The following is a 23,583-nucleotide window of genomic DNA, read 5'->3' on the forward strand; positions in this document are numbered from 1 at the left end:
TTGTTGTTGGATTTCAATAACTCCTTAACAATCTTGGATCTGAAGGTTCAAGAAGCATAAGAAAGTGTGTGTATGTGTGTGTGTGTGTGGGGGGGGGGGGGGGTGAATTGGGAACTCAAAAAACTCCTTGTTTTGTTCTAGATTAAAATCATTTTGTCACCCATGAACTCAAACAACAAAGATAAGACAAGTATAAAGGACAAAAGTATTTTTATCCTGGTTCGGTGTTAACGGAGATACTTCGAGTCCACCCACCCAATTGATTTTTCCTTCATAATAAGGAATTAATCCAATAATCAGACTAATTACACAACTCAAAAACCAAATGTCTAAGACTTCTTGAGAATTATGACTATAACCTAGTCTCATAAGGAAGTATAACTGAAAGACTGACCGTCAGTGACTTCTTGAGAATTCTGACTAAACTTAGTCTCTCAAGGAAATTAACAACTATTAATCATGTTAATTGTGTTTACAAGGATTCTTCTTACTAATAAGAATACACATAATGAAATTCAGTTTTTACACTAGAGTATATTTGAAATGAAGCTCATAGTGTTTCTTTTATATTCTCTTTATTGAAGATGATTTTCTTTATTGAATATTATTCATCATGAAGTTTCTTCAAAATCTACGTGAAAGTTTTCTATCTCTTTTTGTTCTTGTTTTAATCATGCATCATCATTATTTTATTCATAATTCCTTTTTCCTTTTTATCAATTAAAAATAAGACCATTGGAGGTTAGGATCTGAAACCTCTTCGACGACACCATAACAGTAGAGTATATAGATTCAATTGTAAATCTTGGGTAGTTGGTAGAAAATATCCTATAGCCGTTTGAAGTATAGTTATTTTGATTTTGTAGCTTAACTTGAAATGTTCACATAGACTATTCAACCATTCTTTCACTTTAGAACATTTACTTTGTATGAGATATTTAAAGCATGTTCAAAGATCAGAGTCTTGAGAATAGACATTAGAGTATAATAAAATAGAGTCTTGAACAAATAATATTACATATGAGAAGATTCTTCAGAAGTGTTGATTGGTGAAACCATATTTGCTTTTAACTTCAACACTTCTTTATGTGATCACTTTGATTCAGACTCAGATGATGTCCAAAGTTTCGAATCTCTTTTATCAGAGTCCAGAGTCTCTATATCCAGAGTCTCTCTAAGACCAGAGTTTAGAGTCTAATTTGACCAGCTTGTCCAATGTCTTGGCTTGTTCAGAGTCATCTTTACTCAACTTTTAATTTGATCAAATTTAGCTTTACTTAGCTTCTAGATTGTCCAGAGCCCGCACACTCAACAAACTATTAGAGACCAAAATTGTTCTTTTACACTTTGTTATCATCAAAACTCAAGGATAGTTGTAGAACCAAACTTGTTCCAACAGGATCTGCTATGATACTCTCGGGAGTTCCTCCTTAGATGTTTGCTACCCTCTGATCTGGCTTTCATTTCTTTGACACATTTGCCAAATTATGGAAAAAAGGGGAGTAGTGGTAGTAATAGTAGTATTCTCTAAGTAACTTGAATATCGATGGTGTTTGTGGAACTACTAATTGTCTAATTTGTGTGCTCACATGCTAGAGCATCTGGCCTTTAAGCATGTGTGAGTTAATCTACTGATTGTATGTAAACTTCGATGTTTTGATGATTGTTGTGTAGTAGTAATTGTTTCTTCTTAATGACTAATACTTGACTGACTACTGACTACTCTTTATGTGCACGGTTGTATGCAAGATTGTGTTTGATTTTTTTGTTGTAGCAACCACATTCGTGATTTATGTTTGTACTAGTTCTACTGCTGCTGCTGCTATTTGCTCTGTGTGTTTGTTTGGGGTGTGCTTATGATGCTCAATTTGTATTTCATATCTAGTAAGTTGTGAACGAGTTTTTTTTGCCCAAATTTTCTAAAGGGGTAGATTGTTGTTCCTTTTGATTTGGTTGCATTATGCAAAACAACTTGGAGTGTTCAAGATGTATTGGTGAAGAAAGGACTCACAAGGAACCTCATGTTCAAGGATATGTGCAAGTTGATTTGATGAAGAAAGGACACATGTGGAACCATATGTTCTAGCATGTGTGCAACATCTGGGTCTTGCAGCAGGCAATGATGGATGTTGTTCTTAGCGTATTTTTTTGGTTGTGTTTCAATCAAGATTGTTGTTATCTTTTAGCAAAACATTAATGCATATTTGTTTGATTAGATTATACATGATCATATCAATTTAAATAGAAATTTAAATTTGAATAAAATCAAATCTTTTAGGAGGATATTTGAAAAACAAATCTTAACAAATTATCCTACAATTCTTGACATGATCAAATGGCCATTTAAAAAGGCCAGAGTCTGCATTTCTATTTAAGGAGACTCAAAACTAAACTTTTAAGTGTGCAAGTATTGAAGATTATTTTGTTAGGGTTTAAACTTTGAGTCTTTTGTTTGTGTTAATGTTTGTCCACCACTCTAGCGCTTTCATTCATATCTGAAAGCATAAAGTTTGGTTTGTTTAATTGAGTTATAATTCAACATTCATTATTCTGATTTTGTAGTGATCACTTAGGATTAGTGATTGAAAGAAAGTGAGAGGGATTCTCATATTTAGGGGGAGTCCTAAATAGAAATTCGTTGAGATTAGGAAGAGGTATTGAACAACATGGGATTGTTGTTCCTATAAGACTAATTGTACTAATTCAAAATAGTGGATTTCCTTTCTTTAGTTGGAAGCCCCAATAGACATAGGTGAGGTTGTACCGAACTAGGTTAACAATTCTTTTTGTGATTTTATTGATTTATCATTTATCATCTTATTTATCAATAATCTGAAAATTCTGGTTTAATATGTTGAACACCTTGGCTTAAGCATATGATATAACATATGTCCCCTTAAGAACATATTTTCAATAGGGGTAGTGGAATTAAAATAATTATCATATCACCACAAGAATTCTGAAATAAGGTTATGTTTAAATTATTAAAATGATGTTCGAATATTGAATAAAAGTATAAGGCTTTAACTACTAGTGTATACTTGCAAATCAATTTCAAATCTAGAAACATACTTATTCTAGGTGACTTACAATTAATGATTAATTAATTGAATCAAAATTATAGTTGCTAGAGTCTAAATATGTTGATATGTTTTTTTAATGCTCATTTGGATAAATTTGATATGGAAATATATAGTACTTCTCTTAAAGAGAACTTTCAATTAAATGAGCTCATTTTTTTATAAATCAAATGAGCATTAAAAAAATGTATCAACATATTTGGACTCTAGTTCATTTTTTAATGCTCATTTGGAATAAAAAGATATCCTAAAATAAATGACTCATTTCAATTTTCAATGTATCATTTTCAAATTTTATCCTCTAATTAATATTATTTTTATCATTTTCAATACATGATTAGGGGTACTTTAGTAAAACTATCATTCTCTCTTTCATTTATTCCCTTTTTTTAATCCGTGTGAAATGGTCAACTGAGCCACTCATTGTAAGATGAAGGGAGTACTTGATATGCTCTATAACTCCCTTGTGTACTTTTTCTTATGTCACATAGGCATCTTTTTCTCCTAAATAGCTAGCCAAAGTACTAATATACATCTATTTAGATAACTCATCAGTGAGTGATGTAAAATGAGGGTTTATATTTCATTTTTTTAATCACAACTCAAATTTGGATTCTCCCTCACAAACCCTATAAAATACAAAATTGGCTTATGAAATTTGGGGAATCACCAGAAGGAAGCGATCTTTGAAATTCTTCCAATTGTCAGCATAGACGCCAAACATTTTAGAGGATTGGCACATTGAGATCAATCTTTGTCCTCGGAAAGGATCCTTGAAAGTATGTGATACAACGAAAAGGTTAAAAGAGGTTCATATTCGGCTATTTATCCTGGTATTCACACTAGTATTGGAAGATCTTAACAAAAGCCCAAGCTACCAAATATAGTTAGTGTTGCGGTGGAAATAGGATATCAAACTATTAATTAGCTTGAATCACAATTCTTAATTCACAACCGCTCTTTGATTTATCCGAAGGACAAGGTCAAAAGAGGAAAAACCTATACTTGCATCGTAAGCACAATGCAGGGAGATACCTAGGTAAGGGGTTGGTTAAGCTTAGGGAAGGTACTAGCACCCTAAACTTTTGTAGTACTCTACAGGAACCTTTTGTTTATTGTATGTCTTTTTATTTTTATTATCTGTTGGGAATATGTACTGAGCTAAAGGATAAAGTGACCTAAAAGAGACCTAAGGGTTAGTCCTAAGTTTACTCGGCAAGACGTCGCATCTTGTGCCTACATATCCTGACGGGAATGGAATCAGAGTAATTGTAGTTCCCCTCGTAAGGGAGGTTAGAAACGTCTTGACTGTGGTCAAGGTTTCAATGGGGAATAAACGTATCTTAAGGACACGCTTACGGGGAGTGCGGAGGCTCCAACCTCTACGTTGAATTTGTTAATTAAAATTAGGGTTGAAATTATTAGGGATTCCACGGCGGGAAACCCTACAATAGAGTACGACGACTCTTTGACCTAAAGCTAGGGTAAAGGGCATTTGGGTCCGCGGCGGGACGCCTAAGCTGATTAGGGTTTTGAAACATTCAAAGGGTAAGGCTATTGACTCGGCGGTCAAACGGCTAGACCTAATTCCTTCGGAAGGGAAATAACGGGAAAACATGCAAACATGGCAAAATATTATATGGCAGAAATAAAGTGCTGAAAGTAAAGAAAGCTGTCGCGATGATCATTCGCGTAAATTACAAATCCCAAAAAAATGCAAAAATAAAATAAACTGCGACCATGGCCTCGCGTAAATTACATCCATGGAACAAAATAAACTGAATAAATATTAATCGGAATTTAAGCATGATCTGAGGAGAAACACAAAGAACATTAGTGAAAAGTTAGACAGAAATCAACGGCAAAAATGAAACTGCTAAATTGAAGGAGAAAAATACAAATTTTATTACGGGTTCATTATTATTTTAAGAAAAAAACCCCTGTCATATTTTTAATTATTTTACAAAAAAAAAAAAAGATCTATTTTAATTTTAATTTTTGCATTTTTACGATAAGAAAGAAAATTAAGTTTTATTTAAAAAAAAAAAAAGCTAATTCTTAATTTAAAACAAAGATTTCTAACAAGCGGACCTTTTATCCTTACCATTAATCTAACTTTAACCAACGACTCATATTGCTAATGAAACAATTTTTTTTTTTTAAGTTAGTAAATTAATAAGACTAACTACAGGTTATTGTTAAAACATGTTAATGGTATAAGGATATTTTTTTACTATAAGTTACTAAAACAAATTAATTACAATAAACCTATATAAAAATCTACAACTATTTGAGGAATCCCAATTATTAAACCCCTACTAACTTTTCAATATTAATATTTTAAAAAAAATAGTGTTTATTATAACAAAATAAAGAGCAAAACAAAAGAAAAGTGGAAGATAGTGAAGGACAGTAAAGCAGAAACAAATTAAAAGGCTAGGTTGTCTTGGTTAGGGTTTGACAATCCTTTTTCCTCTTCTTCGCTTCCTGCATGTGTGCCTCGCCGCCATGGATGCTTTTCCGAAAGCTTCTTTCCCCTTCCTTTCCATTGATGCATGCTCCTATTTCTTCTTCAATTCATTATACCTAAACACGAAACATACAGAAATCATCCGAAAATTAGTAATGACCGAAAATCTATACCTGTTGATGGTGAAGAACGGCCGGTGATAAGAACTTTCTGAGGCCTCTGGCTGCGGCTTCGACGGTGACGGTTCGATGGCTTTCCTTTGCTAGGTTCAGATCGTTATTCTCAAGGTTTGCTTCTTTTTCTTTCTCCGTTTGTGATCCGAGGTGATGATGAAGGAGCGGAGGCTCCTCTGAACCTCTGTTGTTGTTGAGCCGCTGCGGCAAGTTCTTCTCTTCGATCCCTTTTTTGAAGAACCATATGAAACTCTTATACTTCCGTTTGATGGGCCTGGACGATTTTTGCGACGCCGCTGCGAACTTAACGCCTCTTTTCCAGGAGATATTGGTGCTGAGTTTGACAGGATCTTGTGTGGTTTTCTAAAGTTTTCTTAGATTTGCTTGCTTTTTTTCGGAAAAAACTATTGCTTGGATTGTTGAACGGATCCAGTGGATTTGAAAACTTGTTAATTAAACCGGTTCGATGGACTGGTTTTCTGAACTGTTTTTCTGAACTGGTTTCTGAATTGGTTTTGTTTGAACTATTTCAGCTTGTTGGACTTTTTGTTGGAATTGTGTTTTTTCATAGGACGATTGGAGTTAAGGTCCCATTTGGGGCAAACCGTCCTCCTGAGAAAAATCACTTCTCAAACCGGCTTTTCAAATAAGCTCTTTTCTGTATAATCTCTTTTTGGCCAAGCAATCTCAAAATGCAATTTTCCTCTCAAACCGGCTTTTCAAATAAGCTCTTTTCTGTATAATCTCTTTTTGGCCAAGCAATCTCAAAATGCAATTTTCCTCTCAAACCGGCTTTTCAAATAAGCTCTTTTCTGTATAATCTCTTTTTGGCCAAGCAATCTCAAAATGCAGTTTTCCTCTTCATCTTTCGGTGCCTTTCGATAAGAACAAACATCTGCCCTGTTCTGGCCGAGGTCGCGAACCGGACATCCGATGATGATATCTCTGAGGGTGTCAAATTAACCAATTCAATTTCCTTGTTTTTGCTCATTTTGCAGGTTTGAAGATATGTCGGAAAAGTCGGAGAATCGGAGCGAATAGACATCGGACAGTATAGTAACTTAAGAATTTTATGATTCCTTTTGTAGAAAATGTACTTATTATTTTTGTAATTTTATGTATTATTATTTTTGTGTAAAGAGTTAATAAAAATTCCTTATTTTTGTGGAAAATTATTATTATGATTATGCAAAACAAAATGAAAACCACTGCATATGCTGTTTGTTTAATGTTGGAAATAGAATTAAAATAAAACTATGAAATAAAGTTATAATTTTTTTTTAAAATGAAGTTATCTAAAATGAAATGAAAACTTAAAACGGGATTAAATGAAATGAAAACTTAAAACGGGATTAGCTATTTTAAAATGAAATAAAACTTAAAATGAGATTAGTTATTTTAAAATGAAATAAAACTTAAAATGAGATTAGTTATTTTAAAATGAAATAAAACTTAAAATGAGATTAATTATTTTAAAATGAAATAAAACTTAAAATGAGATAATTATTTTAAAATGAAATAAAACTTAAAATGAGATTAATTATTTTAAAATGAAATAAAACTTAAAATGAGATTAATTATTTTAAAATGAAATAAAACTTAAAATGAGATTAATTATTTTAAAATGAAATAAAACTTAAAATGAGATGATCTATTTTAAAATGAAATAAAACTTAAAATGAGATTAATTATTTTAAAATGAAATAAAACTTAAAATGAGATTATCTATTTTAAAATGAAATGAAATATAAAATAGAATTAAATAAAATTAATTTAAAATAAAATGACGGTACAATGCAATATGGTTATCCGACTAACTTCGCTTCCGACACCATTTCCGATTAAAATCTCCCAACCAGATCAAACAAACCAAAGTTCCTGATTACAACTCAAAATTCAAACTTGACGGCCGACTGTAAACAAATGACCGTTTTGCCCTTCATAAGCTAAAGAGCGCACCACGCGATGTTTCCTGCAAAAATCAACCAACTACAAGAACTTGTTAGTAATTAGTTAAATGCAAAAATGCAACAGAACGCGAGATGGTTCGACTAATCTTAGGGCAAAATTTGGGGTGTTACAGTTGCCCCTATTTAAATAACTTCGCCGAATGATTTGAGCGACGTAGGCTCGAGAAATCATGGTGAAAGGGATTTAAATATAGATAACCGAAAATTTTGCCCTTAGATGCGGCGATATGCACCGCTAGGAACAAAACGGAATAGAATAATCCTGACCATGCTATGATGCGTATGATGCGGATGATGGAATGATAAATGCAATGATACAGACGATACGACGACACAGGGGACAGACGCAATGAACGAACCACACTGGGGAATATGACGCACTGGGGAAACAGCGTGACACGGGGAATTCTAAAGATGATGGTCAACTGGTGCGAGCACGACCAACCGTCACTTTTAGAAAGGGAATAGTAAAACGGGATCCTCAATGGAGATGGCACCGATGGAACGGCCTCCACTGGGGAATATCTGAGAGTAAACGATCAACAGGTTCAGGTGTGACCGGCTGATAGCCTAGGGTAAAAAAGTAGGATCAGCACGACTGTAGGATCGATTAACAAGATGCTGGGGCATTGAGCAAAGCATAACCTCCGAGCTTCTGGAAACTCTCCCTCGTGACAGGGTCAAACGGAATTTTTAGGAATCCGTAGGAAATATACGTGGTAAAACCGGCTGTATGCCAAAATAAATGGACTTTAATGGAAATGCCCTAATAAGCTTTCTCGAGAGAGAACTGCCACTTATCGTTGGAAGGGACTGATATGCCAAACTAAATAAGCTTTCCAATAAAGAGGTTGTTGCTTATCTGTGGATAATAGATGAAAAATTGATTGATTGATGAGCTCCGTTGGAGGGAATTGTCACTCATCTGATAGATAAACCTCTTCATATCTAAGGTCGGCGCCCGGAATACGATTCAAATTCTTCTTTTACTAAAGGATAAAATGGTCCATGGAGGGAGGCCCAAGAATGAGTACGGCGACTCAATATTTTGAAGTTTAGGAAAAGATATGTCCACAGCGGGACACCCAAACATGAGTGCGGCGACTCACCTTCTTAAGGTTTAGGGAAGGATATGTCCACGACGGGATGCTCAAGAATGAGTGCGGCGACCCAACATCTTAAGGTTTGATGTAGGTGATACGCTCCTCGGCTGGGAACTGTCGCTTGTCTGCAAAGGATTGTAGATGATTTCCTTGAAAGATAGTGCAAAATAAATGCACGTCCAGGTAGGTTCAGTGACCGACGGGACCGAAGTTCGATATGGAACTGGGCTAGAAAGACTCCATTGGGGAAATAACCTCAAATGGGGATTATCCTATCCTAACACGGAAAGATAGCTGAAATAACCATCGCCCACGAGGGTTGAACTCTGTGGCGATTAGCTGGAAATAAATAGTATTTTATGCTTAGGCTGACGATCTACTTGGAGAGAGCGGACTAACCTAGTTACTCGGAGGTAACGACAAAGGATGACGATGAATAGCAAACATGCTAATGCGCATGCCAAAGTGTATACTACTGTGTATGTAAAAACGTCATGCAATGAATATGCACTGCTTAGGCTCATGTGTATGCTGACAAAACCGACGAGCGGAGGACCTGAGATGAAATAAGCATTTCGATGGGAATACCCGGGGACCTCTGCAACAGTACCCCTCTTAGGGGATAAGAAGAGCTGATGGGAGAACCGAATTTGGCTTCAAGGTATAACTTCCCTGGGGAGATAATATCGTGACTTTCATATGGGGATATGATACGGCTTTACTGGAGAGTATGATATCACGACTTCCACTGGGGATCTTTGACTTATGCATGAGGATACGATGTCAGGACTATCCGTGGGGGATAGCTGTCATGAACCATAGTCAGCCAAAGAACTATTAGGATCAGAGACTTCCGGGGATAAATATCCGCTTCGCGGGGACGATATGGAATTAGGCCACTTCATGGAGACAACGTAGCAACTTCCTGGGAATAGTACCTCGGCTTCCTACTGGGGAGAACTCAACAGACATTCCTGGGGGAAGTATTCCTAAGGCAAGTAAGGCAATTCTACTGAGGAACAGATGATCCCATTGAGGATGGGCCTTCCAGAATAGATATCACTTGGAGGATACTGGGGATAGCTCTGCAGTCTTGAGAGTCACTGGGGATTATCGAATGAATCACAAAAGTGTTGTCAACTTAAAATCTCGCTGGGGATTGTCTTTGGGAATATGATGGTAATGATCAAATGCTTATGCAACACCGAGACTTACCGGGGAGCGAAAAGATCCTTCACAGATTTCCATGAGTCAAAGTAACTTTTGTTTCCAAATGTATTTTCGAGAAAATTATTTTGGTTTTGAAAACACTTTTCACGTTCAAATTTTATTAACAAAAGCAAATTGCATAACAAAATAAAACGGAGATACTGTGAACAAGGAAATTGAATAGCGAAAGGTAAATTTTATTGAAGAATGGTAACTTGCTAAAGGCATAGCTCCATGGAAAATTACAATTTTAAATTGGCAATATGGGAAAGGTTACATTGAATCCAACGACCTACTATCCCTAATGACCAAGACTACCCAAAACCTTGCTCATGAAGAGAGTGATTGGATTTGAAGTGGACTTCTGTAAATGTATCTGCGATGTTTGGTGTCATCCGATGCAGTGAAATGCCATGTCCCTAACTTTTGCCTGGACTGCCCTTTCGGGTTTTCAATCCACCGGGACGCTCATTTTTGCCTAAGCCGCCCTTTCGGGTTTTCAACTTAGCGAGCCATAGTATTATTTTTTCTTTAGGCATAATATTTTCGGACTGCATCGGAGTTCACAGGATGTGCGAGCTCTTCTCCATCCATTGTTGTAAGAATTAGCGATCCTCCGGAGAAGACTGTCTTAACAACAAATGGACCGTCGTAATTGGGCATCCACTTCCCGCGCATGTCCTTGTGAACTGGCAAGATCTTCTTGAGTACAAGTTCTCCTTGTTGAAACTCACGGATTCGGACTTTCTTGTCGAAGGCTCTCTTCATCCGTTTCTGGTATAGCTGCCCATGGCACATAGCCGTCAAACGCTTCTCGTCGATGAGGTTTAGCTGGTCGAATCTGTCTTGAACCCACTCGGTTTCATCTAGCTTGGCTTCCCTCAATACCCTTAAGGAAGGTAGCTCAACTTCAATGGGGAGGACGGCATCCATTCCATATACTAGTGAGAAAGGTGTTGCCCCTGTTGAAGTCCGAACAGTAGTTCTGTATCCATGCAAAGCGAATGGTAACATCTCATGCCAATCCTTGTAAGTCTTAACCATCTTTTGTAGGATCTTTTTGATGTTCTTGTTCGCAGCTTCAACAGCTCCATTCATCTTAGGACGGTATGGAGAAGAATTATGATGTGCAATCTTGAAGGTATCACATAACTCCTTCATAGTCTTATTGTTCAAATTGGTACCATTGTCAGTTATGATCCGACTTGGAACTCCATAACGACAAATAATTTCTTTCCTGATGAAGCGGGCAACCACCTGTTTGGTCACATTGGCGTAGGAAGCAGCTTCTACCCACTTGGTGAAATAGTCAATAGCAACTAGGATGAACCGGTGACCATTGGAAGCTTTTGGCTCAATTGCCCCAATCACGTCAATGCCCCACATGGAGAAAGGCCACGGTGAAGTCAGAACGTTCAACGGTGCAGGAGGAACATGCATTTTGTCAGCGTAGATCTGGCACTTGGGACACTTCCGGGCGTATTGGATACAGTCAGACTCCATCGTTAACCAGTAATATCCAGCTCTTAACATCTTTTTAGACATCGCATAACCATTGGCATGAGTCCCGAAGGTTCCCTCATGAATCTCCTGAAGTAACATGTCTGCTTCATGCTTGTCAACACATCTGAGCAAAACCATGTCGTAACTTCTTTTGTATAACACACCATTGCTGATGAAGAAACGGGATGCCAGTCTTCTCAATGTCTTCTTGTCAAGACAGGAAGCACCCTCGGGATACTCCTGTTTGAGCACATAATTCTTAATATCATGAAACCAGGGCTTTTCATCCACCTCATTTTCTTCGACCACCTGACAGTACGCGGGCTCGGTCCTGCGTTCAATTCGAATGAGAGGTGCTTCATTGACCAATTTGACCTTCCACATGGATGCTAACATGGCTAAAGAATCAGCCACATGATTCTCAGATCTCGGAACATGTTCGAACTTGATCTCGTCAAAATACTTAATCAACTCGATGATGTAGGCTCTATAAGGGATTAAATTCTCGTGCTTCGTCTCCCATTTACCCTTTACTTGATAAATAACCAAGGCTGAATCTCCACTTACCTTGAGAAGTTTGATTCGGAGGTCGATAGCTGCTTCAAGGCCAAGAATGCATGCTTCATACTCTGCGACATTGTTTGTACATTCAAAGTCTAACCTTGCTGTAAAAGGGGTGAACCCACCTTTCGGATTCATCAGAACTGCGCCTATACCATGCCCACTGTAATTTGAAGAACCATCAAACATCATCCTCCACCAGAGACCCGGTTCCGGACCTTCCTCCGGACCTGGCTCTTCACAATCTCTCTTTATCAATAGGATGTCTTCATCAGGAAAGTCGAACTTGAGAGGCTCATAATCTTCTACGGGCTGATCTGCCAGATAATCTGATAAAATACTTCCTTTGATAGCTTTCTGCGGTACGTACTGGATGTCATATTCCGATAGCAACATGTGCCAACGGGCAAGCCTCCCCGTCTGAGCCGGCTTTTCGAAAATGTACTTTATTGGATCCATCTTCGAAATCAATAATGTGGTATGACAAATCATGTACTGCCGGAGACGTCTAGCAGCCCATGCTAGCGCACAACAAGTCTTCTCCAAGAGTGAATATCTGTTTTCACAATCAGTGAACTTCTTGCTTAGATAGTATATGGCATGTTCCTTCCTTCCAGTCTCATCATGTTGCCCAAGTACGCAACCCATAGACTTCTCAAGAACGGTAAGGTACATGAACAACGGTCTTCCAGGAACAGGAGGGATTAAGATAGGAGGCTCTTGCAAGTAATCCTTGATCTTTTCAAACGCCCGCTGACAGTCAGGATTCCAATCAATAGTCTGGCCTTTGCATAGCAACTTGAAGATCGGTTCACAAGTAGCAGTCAAATTAGAGATAAACCTGGAAATATAGTTTAAACGCCCCAGAAAACATCTGACTTGTGTTTCAGTCTGCGGAGCTGGCATGTCTCGAATGGCTCGGACTTTATCAGGGTCTACTTCAATTCCTCGCTGACTGACAATAAAACCAAGTAGTTTTCCAGATCGAATACCAAAGGTACACTTAGCGGGATTCAGCTTCAACTGGTACTTTCTGAGTCGTTCAAATAACTTTATCAAATGATCCAAATGGTCCTCTTCGTTTCGAGATTTGGCGATCATATCATCCACATAAACTTCAATTTCTTTGTGCATCATGTCATGGAAGAGGGCAGTCATGGCCCGCTGATAGGTTGCCCCTGCATTCTTCAAACCGAAAGGCATAACTTTGTAGCAGAAGGTCCCCCAAGGGGTAATAAATGTAGTCTTTTCTCGGTCGGCTGGATCCATCTTGATCTGATTATAACCGGAGAAACCATCCATAAATGAGAAAACTGCAAAACTAGCTGTATTGTCGACAAGGGTATCAATATGAGGCAATGGGAAATCGTCTTTTGGACTAGCTTTGTTCAGATCCCTGTAGTCTACGCACATTCTGACCTTACCGTCCTTTTTGGGCACTGGAACAATGTTGGCAACCCAATCAGGATACTTTGCAACTGCAAGGAAACCCGCATCCAACTGTTTTTAACCTCATCTCGAATCTTCAAAGCCATGTCAGGTCTCGTTCTTCGAAGTTTCTGTTTGACAGGAGGACATTCTGGCTTAAGCGGTAGTTTGTGAACTACAATATCTGTGTCTAAACCTGGCATATCTTGATACGACCATGCGAACACATCAACGTATTCCTTCAAAAGCTTTATCAACCCCTGCTTGATCTCAGCCCCAAGCATTGTACCAACCTTGACCTCTTTCTTGTCCTCGTCTGTGCCAAGATTAACCAAATCTACCTGCTCCTTATCTGGTTGAAGTTCCGTGTACTCGTACTCGACCAACTTTGTCAGTTCAGTGGGTACTTCAGAATCTTCCTCACCCTCATCTTCAGCTTGATAAATGGGTGAATCCCAATCAGGAGAGACAATATCGTCATTAGATTCAACAAGGTTTGTAATGTCACTGCATGTTGAAAGGCTTATTTTATTAAATGTTTAATGAAAATGAGAGAAGTGAAAATGTATTTTAGTTTGTTTTTGAAAAGATTGCCAATTTCATTTTTAAAGGTGAAAAAAAAAACAGTGGAACAATTTGGAACAGAACAAAATGCATTTATTAATAATTGTTTGAAATGAAAGGTGGCCCTACAATGCGATCCAATAGCCTGGGGCAGAGCTAATGGATTTGAAAACACAAATGAGACATTAAATTACTTTGACACTGGAAAAATAACAGGAATCTCTATAGCCTCCCAGTTGCTCAATGTTGCACTACTCTTGAACACCAGGTTGCTTAAATCGTCATCTTCATCACCATCGCTGACGGCATTAACTTGAAAACCTCCGCTGATAAACACTTCTTGGTAAATCTTCGGACGCCCTTCGACATTTGTAGAAGCTTTATCATGAGTTGGTCTGTAACCCAACCCGTGGCGATCAGTTTTGGTCTTGACGTTGATTATCTCTCCCCAACCTTCAGGAATGCCCCTGTCAATTGTTGATCTGGTACTCTTTAAGGATGAAAAAGATGGATTACTCTGGCCTTCCACAGTCTCTTCGACCTCCACTAACACCGCATTGGCGATCTCAAGTGCTTGGAAAGAAGTTTCCAACGCGTCTTCATCGGCCTCAATATAACGGAACGAAGATAAATTACTGACCATTAAATCCTCCTCACCGTGAATAATCACCAGCTTATCATCAACTACAAACTTCATCTTTTGGTGCAAGGTAGAAGTCACAGCCCCAGCAGCATGGATCCAAGGTCTTCCAAGTAGACAGCTGTAATTGGGATTGATATCCATGACTTGGAAAGTGATATTGAAAACATGCGAACCAATCAGAATTGGAAGTTCCACTTCTCCAATCACAGCTCTACGAGAACCATCAAACGCCTTGACAATCAAAGAAGTAGGCTTCACCATAGTTTCTTTGTAAGCCAACTTGCTAAGAACTCTCTTGGGTAGGACGTTCAAAGATGAACCGGTATCCACAAGCACCCTGGCTAAATTATCCTCTTGACACTTCGCTGATATGTGCAAAGCACGGTTGTGATTCGGGCCCTCTTTCGGTAGCTCTTCATTGCTGAAGCTAAGAGTATTACATGCGGTAATATTGGCGATCACACTATCAAACTGACCGGTAGTAATATCTTGAGCGACATGAGCTTGCGTCAACACTTTCTGCAAAGCAGCTCTATGAGCAGGTGAATTCAATAACAGAGACAGGATAGAGATCTTCGAAGGGGTCTGATGAAGCTGATCAACGACTTTGTAATCACTCTTCCTGATGATCCTTAAGAATTCAGCATCTGCATCATTAGTAACAACCTCTTTATTTTTATCTCTGGCAGGCACAACAGTGTTAGTAGTTGTCTCTCTAGGTGGAGCCTCATCAAAACGGGGAGTGTACACGCGACCACTGCGAGTCATCCTGCTTGCCCCAGCTATGTTAGTCACACTTTCACCATCAACCTTCATTTCTTCTCTTGGAATGACCTTCCCAGATTCTTTGTCAATCGCGGTTACATCATACTTCCAAGGTACTGCTTTGGGATCACTGAATGGAAATGGGCTCGGTTTTTCGATAATCAACGGTTTAGGCTGGTCCACTGTTGGAGTAACAGGAGTCGGTATACTGAACACTGGCATGACAGAATTTGGTGCTGGCAAATTAAACACTGGTATCCTACCCCTTGATTCTGGCAAGTTGAAGGTAGGCTCAATTGCGGCTACTTCTTTCACCTGGTTAACTACTTGCAAAAAACCATCATCAATCAATCTCTGAACATCTTTCCGAACCATAACACAACCCTTATCACATCCCTTACAGCTCGTACAACCGATATGGGAAACAGATACTAGGCCTGCTTTAAACAGCTTTGAATGGAATGCCTTGAGTGGAGTCTTAATCTGAGCTACATCAAGGATAGAATTCTCTTCAGACGAAGCATCAATGGCATTAACAGCCCCATGGTCAGGCAAAGGGTTACTTTTGACATTGGGCGGCGGATCGTTGAATGACAGAATCTTCTTTTCCATCAGATCCCTCACAAGGTTTTTCAAAGCATAACAGTTCTCCAAGTCGTGACCTGGCGCACCCTCATGAAATAAACAATGAGCGGCGGCGTTGTAGTTGGCTGGAAAGGATTCGGAGGCGGTCCCAAAGCTCGAGTAGTGACCAAACCGCGTTGCACCAAGTAAGGATACAACTCGGTGAACGTCATCGGAATCGGTGGACAAGTCTTGTATAGTCTCCTTGGAGCATTCTGGCGAGGTGCCTGGTTCCTCGGTTGTTGACTCGCCTGAGCGTTGGATGCTTGTTGATAGTTCGGAGGAGGATAAACCGGAGGCGGATAACCAGGAACCTGTTGCATGGGCTGATAAACGGGCGCTTGTGGAGCTTGTTGGTTGAAAGATGGTGCAACAGCAGCCACGTATGGCGGTGGTGCATACTGAACCGGGTATCCCTGTGGTTGGGGATACTGTGGAGGATATTGATACTGCCTATTCCTTCTCCTATCTGAAGACACAGCATGAGTCTCTCCCTCCTTCTTTCTCTGAGGATTGACGGAAGTCTTCTTAGCTTGGTCCTTCGAACTCATACTGCTAGAACCACTGGACATCTTTCCACTCTTAATAGCTAATTCAACCTTTACTCCAACAGCAACAATATCAGCGAAATTCGTGGTTACACTACCCACCATCCTTTCATAGAACTCAGGACGAACGGTGTCAACAAACCAGTCAGCTAATTCTTTATCAGTCAATGGAGGTTCAACCTGGGAAGCAATTTCCCTCCATCGCTGGACGTATTCCTTAAAGGTTTCAGAATTTTTCTGCGTCATACTCAAAAGTTGTCTCCTGTCAGGAGCCAAATCCATGTTGTACTTATAGTGCTTAATGAAAGCGTCAGACAAATCTTGAAAAGACTTGATGTGAGATTGGTCCAATGTTAAATACCACTTCGACGAGGCACCTTTCAGACTGTCTTGAAAACAGTGGATCATCAACTTGTCATTTTCCACATGGGCAGCCATCCTACGGTAGTACATTATCAAATGGCTTTTCGGACATGTAGTCCCTTCATAGCAGTCAAAGTTCGGAGTCTTGAACTTTGGCGGAATAACTAAACCGGAAACCAAACAGATGTCTCTAGCAGCAGCACCAAAGATCTGGTCTCCTTCCATCTTTCTTAATCTTTTATCAATAGTAACAACCTCCTCGCGGAGCCTATCACGCGGCTGGTACCCTTCATCATTATCATCCAGAATTTCATAAACAGGCTCATTAAGATAAGGCTGCACCCGAGTATGGACATTAGCTTGTGTGAAGGTAGGGACCACCTTTGGAGGCTCGGGAACCAAAGGCACAGTCTGTTGAACGTTCTGTATAACCGGCATGGCTTGTTGACCACTTTGTGCAACTGGCATAGTTTGTTGAACTGACGTAACAACAGGCGGATGTATGAAACTCTGCGAAAGACCATAAGGAAACGGGTTCTCAACTGAAACAACCGGCGGATCTACGGCAGCGGTAGTGTTGATCTCAGAGACCACAGTAGGCTGAGTATCCATCTTTGCATTGATAACCTGAAGTAGTTCCATAATCGTTCCTACATTCCCTCAAAGGTCTGCTAGCTCGTTGTTAACGCGATCCATCTCTTGAGCATGCTCTTCCATCCTTCTTCGAGCTTGAGCTCTAGTGTTGTATCGATTCAGGGTGACGAAACTGTACGCGTTAGAACCGAGTATGAGACAACCGGGAGACACATGAAATGCAAAATGTGATGCAAAATGCGAATGAAAGATTTCATGGAATTCAAGCCTTTACGAACATCGCGGAATACCACTGGGATCTTTATTTATTAATTTGAAAATGGATTACAAATAAATATTCTTAAAAAATCTTAACAAGGAAAAATAAAATAAAATAAAAAAATAAATAAAAGCTACGAAAGCCCTAAGGAAGTGTAGTCCACGACTTCAACGAGTAGGCGGAGAGTCGGAGGAAAATAAATCCTCGTAGATTCTTCTCTTTTTGTAGGAAAGCACTTCTTCATTCTTCGCCTGCAGCTGCATTTGTAGCTCTTCATTCTCACTGACGATAACCTGATATTTATTTTTCCACGTTTCTGCCTCATGTTGTGATCTCTTCAAAGCGATTTCCAACTTTTCAGCTTCGGACATGAATACTAAAACAGGTTCTCTTCTCGGAGGTAAAGGATCTTGGCGAGGATAAGGCATCTTCAGCTTGATGGCTCTTTCCCGGACCCAACGAAGATAAGGTTCCATAGACACACAATTCGGCTTTCCCAAACTTTCTTTGCCTTTCTTGTGCAAATGACGCCAAGCGGATACAATCTGATCTTGAAGTTCTTTGTCACCCTTAAAGAAGATTTTCTCCACATGAACACTTTTAGGCGGTTCTTTCAAGGGATACCCTAACTGTCGGCGAGCTAGGACTGGATTGTAGCTGATTCCTCCATTAAAACCAAGTAAAGGTACGTTGGCAAAGTCTCCACAGCTGTCGATAATTAGTATTCCATCATACACACGATTATACCAAACGATGTCCGAGTGTGTCAGCGCCATGACCCTTGGTGACCAAAATCCCTTGTCAAGACTCAAAAAAGACTTGGGCAAGTGCGAAATAAACCACTTGTATAATAAAGGCACGCAACAGGTGATCATTCCTCCACCATGAAAATTCCGGAGATGTATGGAATGATAAGTGTTACCCAATAACGTTGGTACTAGATTGTTCTTCATGAATATTTTGATGGCGTTAATGTCAACGAATCCTTCAAAACTTGGGAAGAGTAGCATTCCATAAATAAGCAAAGCAAGGATTGTTTCAAAGGTAGGCATGCTTAAATGATCGGCATAATATTGGGCTTTCTTGATTAAGAAAAGCGTAGGTAACCCTACAGTTCCGCCTTTGGCGATCATATTGCCTTTGATGTCGGACACCTTTAAGCATATGGCTTTAGCAATGTCTTCCTCTTTAGGGTCCTTCTCTAAGAAAGGGAACGGAGACTTATCCATAATAGGTAACCCCACCAACTGAGAGTACTCTTCTAAGGTAGGTAATAGCTGATAATCTAGGAACGTGAAACAATGGTAATCCGGATCATAGAACTGTAGTAACGTAGAAAGAAGCCCATCCTTCACTTGGATTCTCAATAAGGATAATAGCCTTCCGTACTTGTCCTTGAACCCCTCTTGATCTTCAACCAAAGCTCCTAGCTTCCTTAGGTCATCCAACTTAAAATTCTTAAAAGAGTATTTCAAGGTGTTTCTCTTATTGTAATCCATGGTAGCCTGCGATGTTCATAAATAAAGTTTGAATTCCATGAGATGTAATGCAATGTGATGTTTTATGGATGTAATGCACATAAACACACAAAGTCCTAGGTTAAAGGTATATGAGCGGAAGTCAAGGTCTACCCATCCCACAGAGGTATGTACTATAGGGTTAATTGTACCTGCGGAACAAGGGTTCTAAATCGGTGCCCGAAGTCATTAGTCCATCTTTCGGATATTATCAATTTCCCAATTGACTCGGTGGTTAATAATATTCTCAAGAGAACCTCTTTTGAGTGTGGTATCGCGTAGCAACTATTTTGGGATTACTCCCTCATAGTCCCCGCACTACGTCCTATATAAGGCCAAAGTGGTGTTAAGGTAACTACGGTCCCCAGTGTCATAGGCTCCCATCGAAGATAGTAAGTGTCTTCACGATTACTCGTTCAACAGAACTACCTTTCAAAAGGGCCTCAACTGAGCGGTGATTCTCAAGTCGGCTTGGTCGGGATTCAACTCTCTATAAGCTTCGTTGAATCTATCACCTCCTATAATAAGTTCACTCAAATTCGGGTGTAGGACTTACCTCACAACAAAGATACCCCCCATAATACACAATAATATATACATACAATTAATAGTATAAAATATCATACAATAAACAAAATAGGGGCAACCCTTAATTATGTTGTTCCCCAGTGAAGTCGCCATTTTCTGTTGCGGTGGAAATAGGATATCAAACTATTAATTAGCTTGAATCACAATTCTTAATTCACAACCGCTCTTTGATTTATCCGAAGGACAAGGTCAAAAGAGGAAAAACCTATACTTGCATCGTAAGCACAATGCAGGGAGATACCTAGGTAAGGGGTTGGTTAAGCTTAGGGAAGGTACTAGCACCCTAAACTTTTGTAGTACTCTACAGGAACCTTTTGTTTATTGTATGTCTTTTTATTTTTATTATCTGTTGGGAATATGTACTGAGCTAAAGGATAAAGTGACCTAAAAGAGACCTAAGGGTTAGTCCTAAGTTTACTCGGCAAGACGTCGCATCTTGTGCCTACATATCCTGACGGGAATGGAATCAGAGTAATTGTAGTTCCCCTCGTAAGGGAGGTTAGAAACGTCTTGACTGTGGTCAAGGTTTCAATGGGGAATAAACGTATCTTAAGGACACGCTTACGGGGAGTGCGGAGGCTCCAACCTCTACGTTGAATTTGTTAATTAAAATTAGGGTTGAAATTATTAGGGATTCCACGGCGGGAAACCCTACAATAGAGTACGACGACTCTTTGACCTAAAGCTAGGGTAAAGGGCATTTGGGTCCGCGGCGGGACGCCTAAGCTGATTAGGGTTTTGAAACATTCAAAGGGTAAGGCTATTGACTCGGCGGTCAAACGGCTAGACCTAATTCCTTCGGAAGGGAAATAACGGGAAAACATGCAAACATGGCAAAATATTATATGGCAGAAATAAAGTGTTGAAAGTAAAGAAAGCTGTCGCGATGATCATTCGCGTAAATTACAAATCCCAAAAAAATGCAAAAATAAAATAAACTGCGACCATGGCCTCGCGTAAATTACATCCATGGAACAAAATAAACTGAATAAATATTAATCGGAATTTAAGCATGATCTGAGGAGAAACACAAAGAACATTAGTGAAAAGTTAGACAGAAATCAACGGCAAAAATGAAACTGCTAAATTGAAGGAGAAAAATACAAATTTTGTTACGGGTTCATTATTATTTTAAGAAAAAAACCCCTGTCATATTTTTAATTATTTTACAAAAAAAAAGAAAAAGATCTATTTTAATTTTAATTTTTGCATTTTTACGATAAGAAAGAAAATTAAGTTTTATTTAAAAAAAAAGAAGCTAATTCTTAATTTAAAACAAAGATTTCTAACAAGCGGACCTTTTATCCTTACCATTAATCTAACTTTAACCAACGACTCATATTGCTAATGAAACAATTTTTTTTTTTTAAGTTAGTAAATTAATAAGACTAACTACAGGTTATTGTTAAAACATGTTAATGGTATAAGGATATTTTTTTACTATAAGTTACTAAAACAAATTAATTACAATAAACCTATATAAAAATCTACAACTATTTGAGGAATCCCAATTATTAAACCCCTACTAACTTTTCAATATTAATATTTTAAAAAAAATAGTGTTTATTATAACAAAATAAAGAGCAAAACAAAAGAAAAGTGGAAGATAGTGAAGGACAGTAAAGCAGAAACAAATTAAAAGGCTAGGTTGTCTTGGTTAGGGTTTGACAATCCTTTTTCCTCTTCTTCGCTTCCTGCATGTGTGTCTCGCCGCCATGGATGCTTTTCCGAAAGCTTCTTTCCCCTTCCTTTCCATTGATGCATGCTCCTATTTCTTCTTCAATTCATTATACCTAAACACGAAACATACAGAAATCATCCGAAAATTAGTAATGACCGAAAATCTATACCTGTTGATGGTGAAGAACGGCCGGTGATAAGAACTTTCTGAGGCCTCTGGCTGCGGCTTTGACGGTGACGGTTCGATGGCTTTCCTTTGCTAGGTTCAGATCGTTATTCTCAAGGTTTGCTTCTTTTTCTTTCTCCGTTTGTGATCCGAGGTGATGATGAAGGAGCGGAGGCTCCTCTGAACCTCTGTTGTTGTTGAGCCGCTGCGGCAAGTTCTTCTCTTCGATCCCCTTTTTTGAAGAACCATATGAAACTCTTATACTTCCGTTTGATGGGCCTGGACGATTTTTGCGACGCCGCTGCGAACTTAACGCCTCTTTTCCAGGAGATATTGGTGCTGAGTTTGACAGGATCTTGTGTGGTTTTCTAAAGTTTTCTTAGATTTGCTTGCTTTTTTTTCGGAAAAAACTATTGCTTGGATTGTTGAACGGATCCAGTGGATTTGAAAACTTGTTAATTAAACCGGTTCGATGGACTGGTTTTCTGAACTGTTTTTCTGAACTGGTTTCTGAATTGGTTTTGTTTGAACTATTTCAGCTTGTTGGACTTTTTGTTGGAATTGTGTTTTTTCATAGGACGATTGGAGTTAAGGTCCCATTTGGGGCAAACCGTCCTCCTGAGAAAAATCACTTCTCAAACCGGCTTTTCAAATAAGCTCTTTTCTGTATAATCTCTTTTTGGCCAAGCAATCTCAAAATGCAATTTTCCTCTCAAACCGGCTTTTCAAATAAGCTCTTTTCTGTATAATCTCTTTTTGGCCAAGCAATCTCAAAATGCAATTTTCCTCTCAAACCGGCTTTTCAAATAAGCTCTTTTCTGTATAATCTCTTTTTGGCCAAGCAATCTCAAAATGCAGTTTTCCTCTTCATCTTTCGGTGCCTTTCGATAAGAACAAACATCTGCCCTGTTCTGGCCGAGGTCGCGAACCGGACATCCGATGATGATATCTCTGAGGGTGTCAAATTAACCGATTCAATTTCCTTGTTTTTGCTCATTTTGCAGGTTTGAAGATATGTCGGAAAAGTCGGAGAATCGGAGCGAATAGACATCGGACAGTATAGTAACTTAAGAATTTTATGATTCCTTTTGTAGAAAATGTACTTATCATTTTTGTAATTTTATGTATTATTATTTTTGTGTAAAGAGTTAATAAAAATTCCTTATTTTTGTGGAAAATTATTATTATGATTATGCAAAACAAAATGAAAACCACTGCATATGCTGTTTGTTTAATGTTGGAAATAGAATTAAAATAAAACTATGAAATAAAGTTATAATTTTTTTTTAAAATGAAGTTATCTAAAATGAAATGAAAATTTAAAACGGGATTAAATGAAATGAAAACTTAAAACGGGATTAGCTATTTTAAAATGAAATAAAACTTAAAATGAGATTAGTTATTTTAAAATGAAATAAAATTTAAAATGAGATTAGTTATTTTAAAATGAAATAAAACTTAAAATGAGATTAATTATTTTAAAATGAAATAAAACTTAAAATGAGATTAATTATTTTAAAATGAAATAAAACTTAAAATGAGATTAATTATTTTAAAATGAAATAAAACTTAAAATGAGATTAATTATTTTAAAATGAAATAAAACTTAAAATGAGATTAATTATTTTAAAATGAAATAAAACTTAAAATGAGATGATCTATTTTAAAATGAAATAAAACTTAAAATGAGATTAATTATTTTAAAATGAAATAAAACTTAAAATGAGATGATCTATTTTAAAATGAAATGAAATATAAAATAGAATTAAATAAAA

The 23,583-nt window shown here is 38.2% G+C and overlaps 1 protein-coding gene across 1 annotated transcript; it reads right to left on the reverse strand.

Moving 5' to 3' along the window:
- Positions 1-18,024: 18,024 nt before the first annotated feature.
- On the reverse strand, positions 18,025-19,356 carry LOC127102181 (uncharacterized). Its single transcript, XM_051039585.1, has one exon. It carries the CDS (start codon positions 19,354-19,356, stop codon positions 18,025-18,027), a length of 1,332 nt encoding a protein of 443 aa, XP_050895542.1.
- Between the last annotated feature and the right edge of the window lie 4,227 nt (positions 19,357-23,583).

Source organism: Lathyrus oleraceus, chromosome 7, assembly GCF_024323335.1.
Source record: "Lathyrus oleraceus cultivar Zhongwan6 chromosome 7, CAAS_Psat_ZW6_1.0, whole genome shotgun sequence".
In the NCBI taxonomy this organism is placed as follows: Eukaryota; Viridiplantae; Streptophyta; class Magnoliopsida; order Fabales; family Fabaceae; genus Lathyrus; species Lathyrus oleraceus.

Bases quoted from the DNA above. Each gene is read 5' to 3' on its own strand.
- LOC127102181 (XM_051039585.1), bottom strand. From the start codon at position 19,356: ATGGATTACAATAAGAGAAACACCTTGAAATACTCTTTTAAGAATTTT.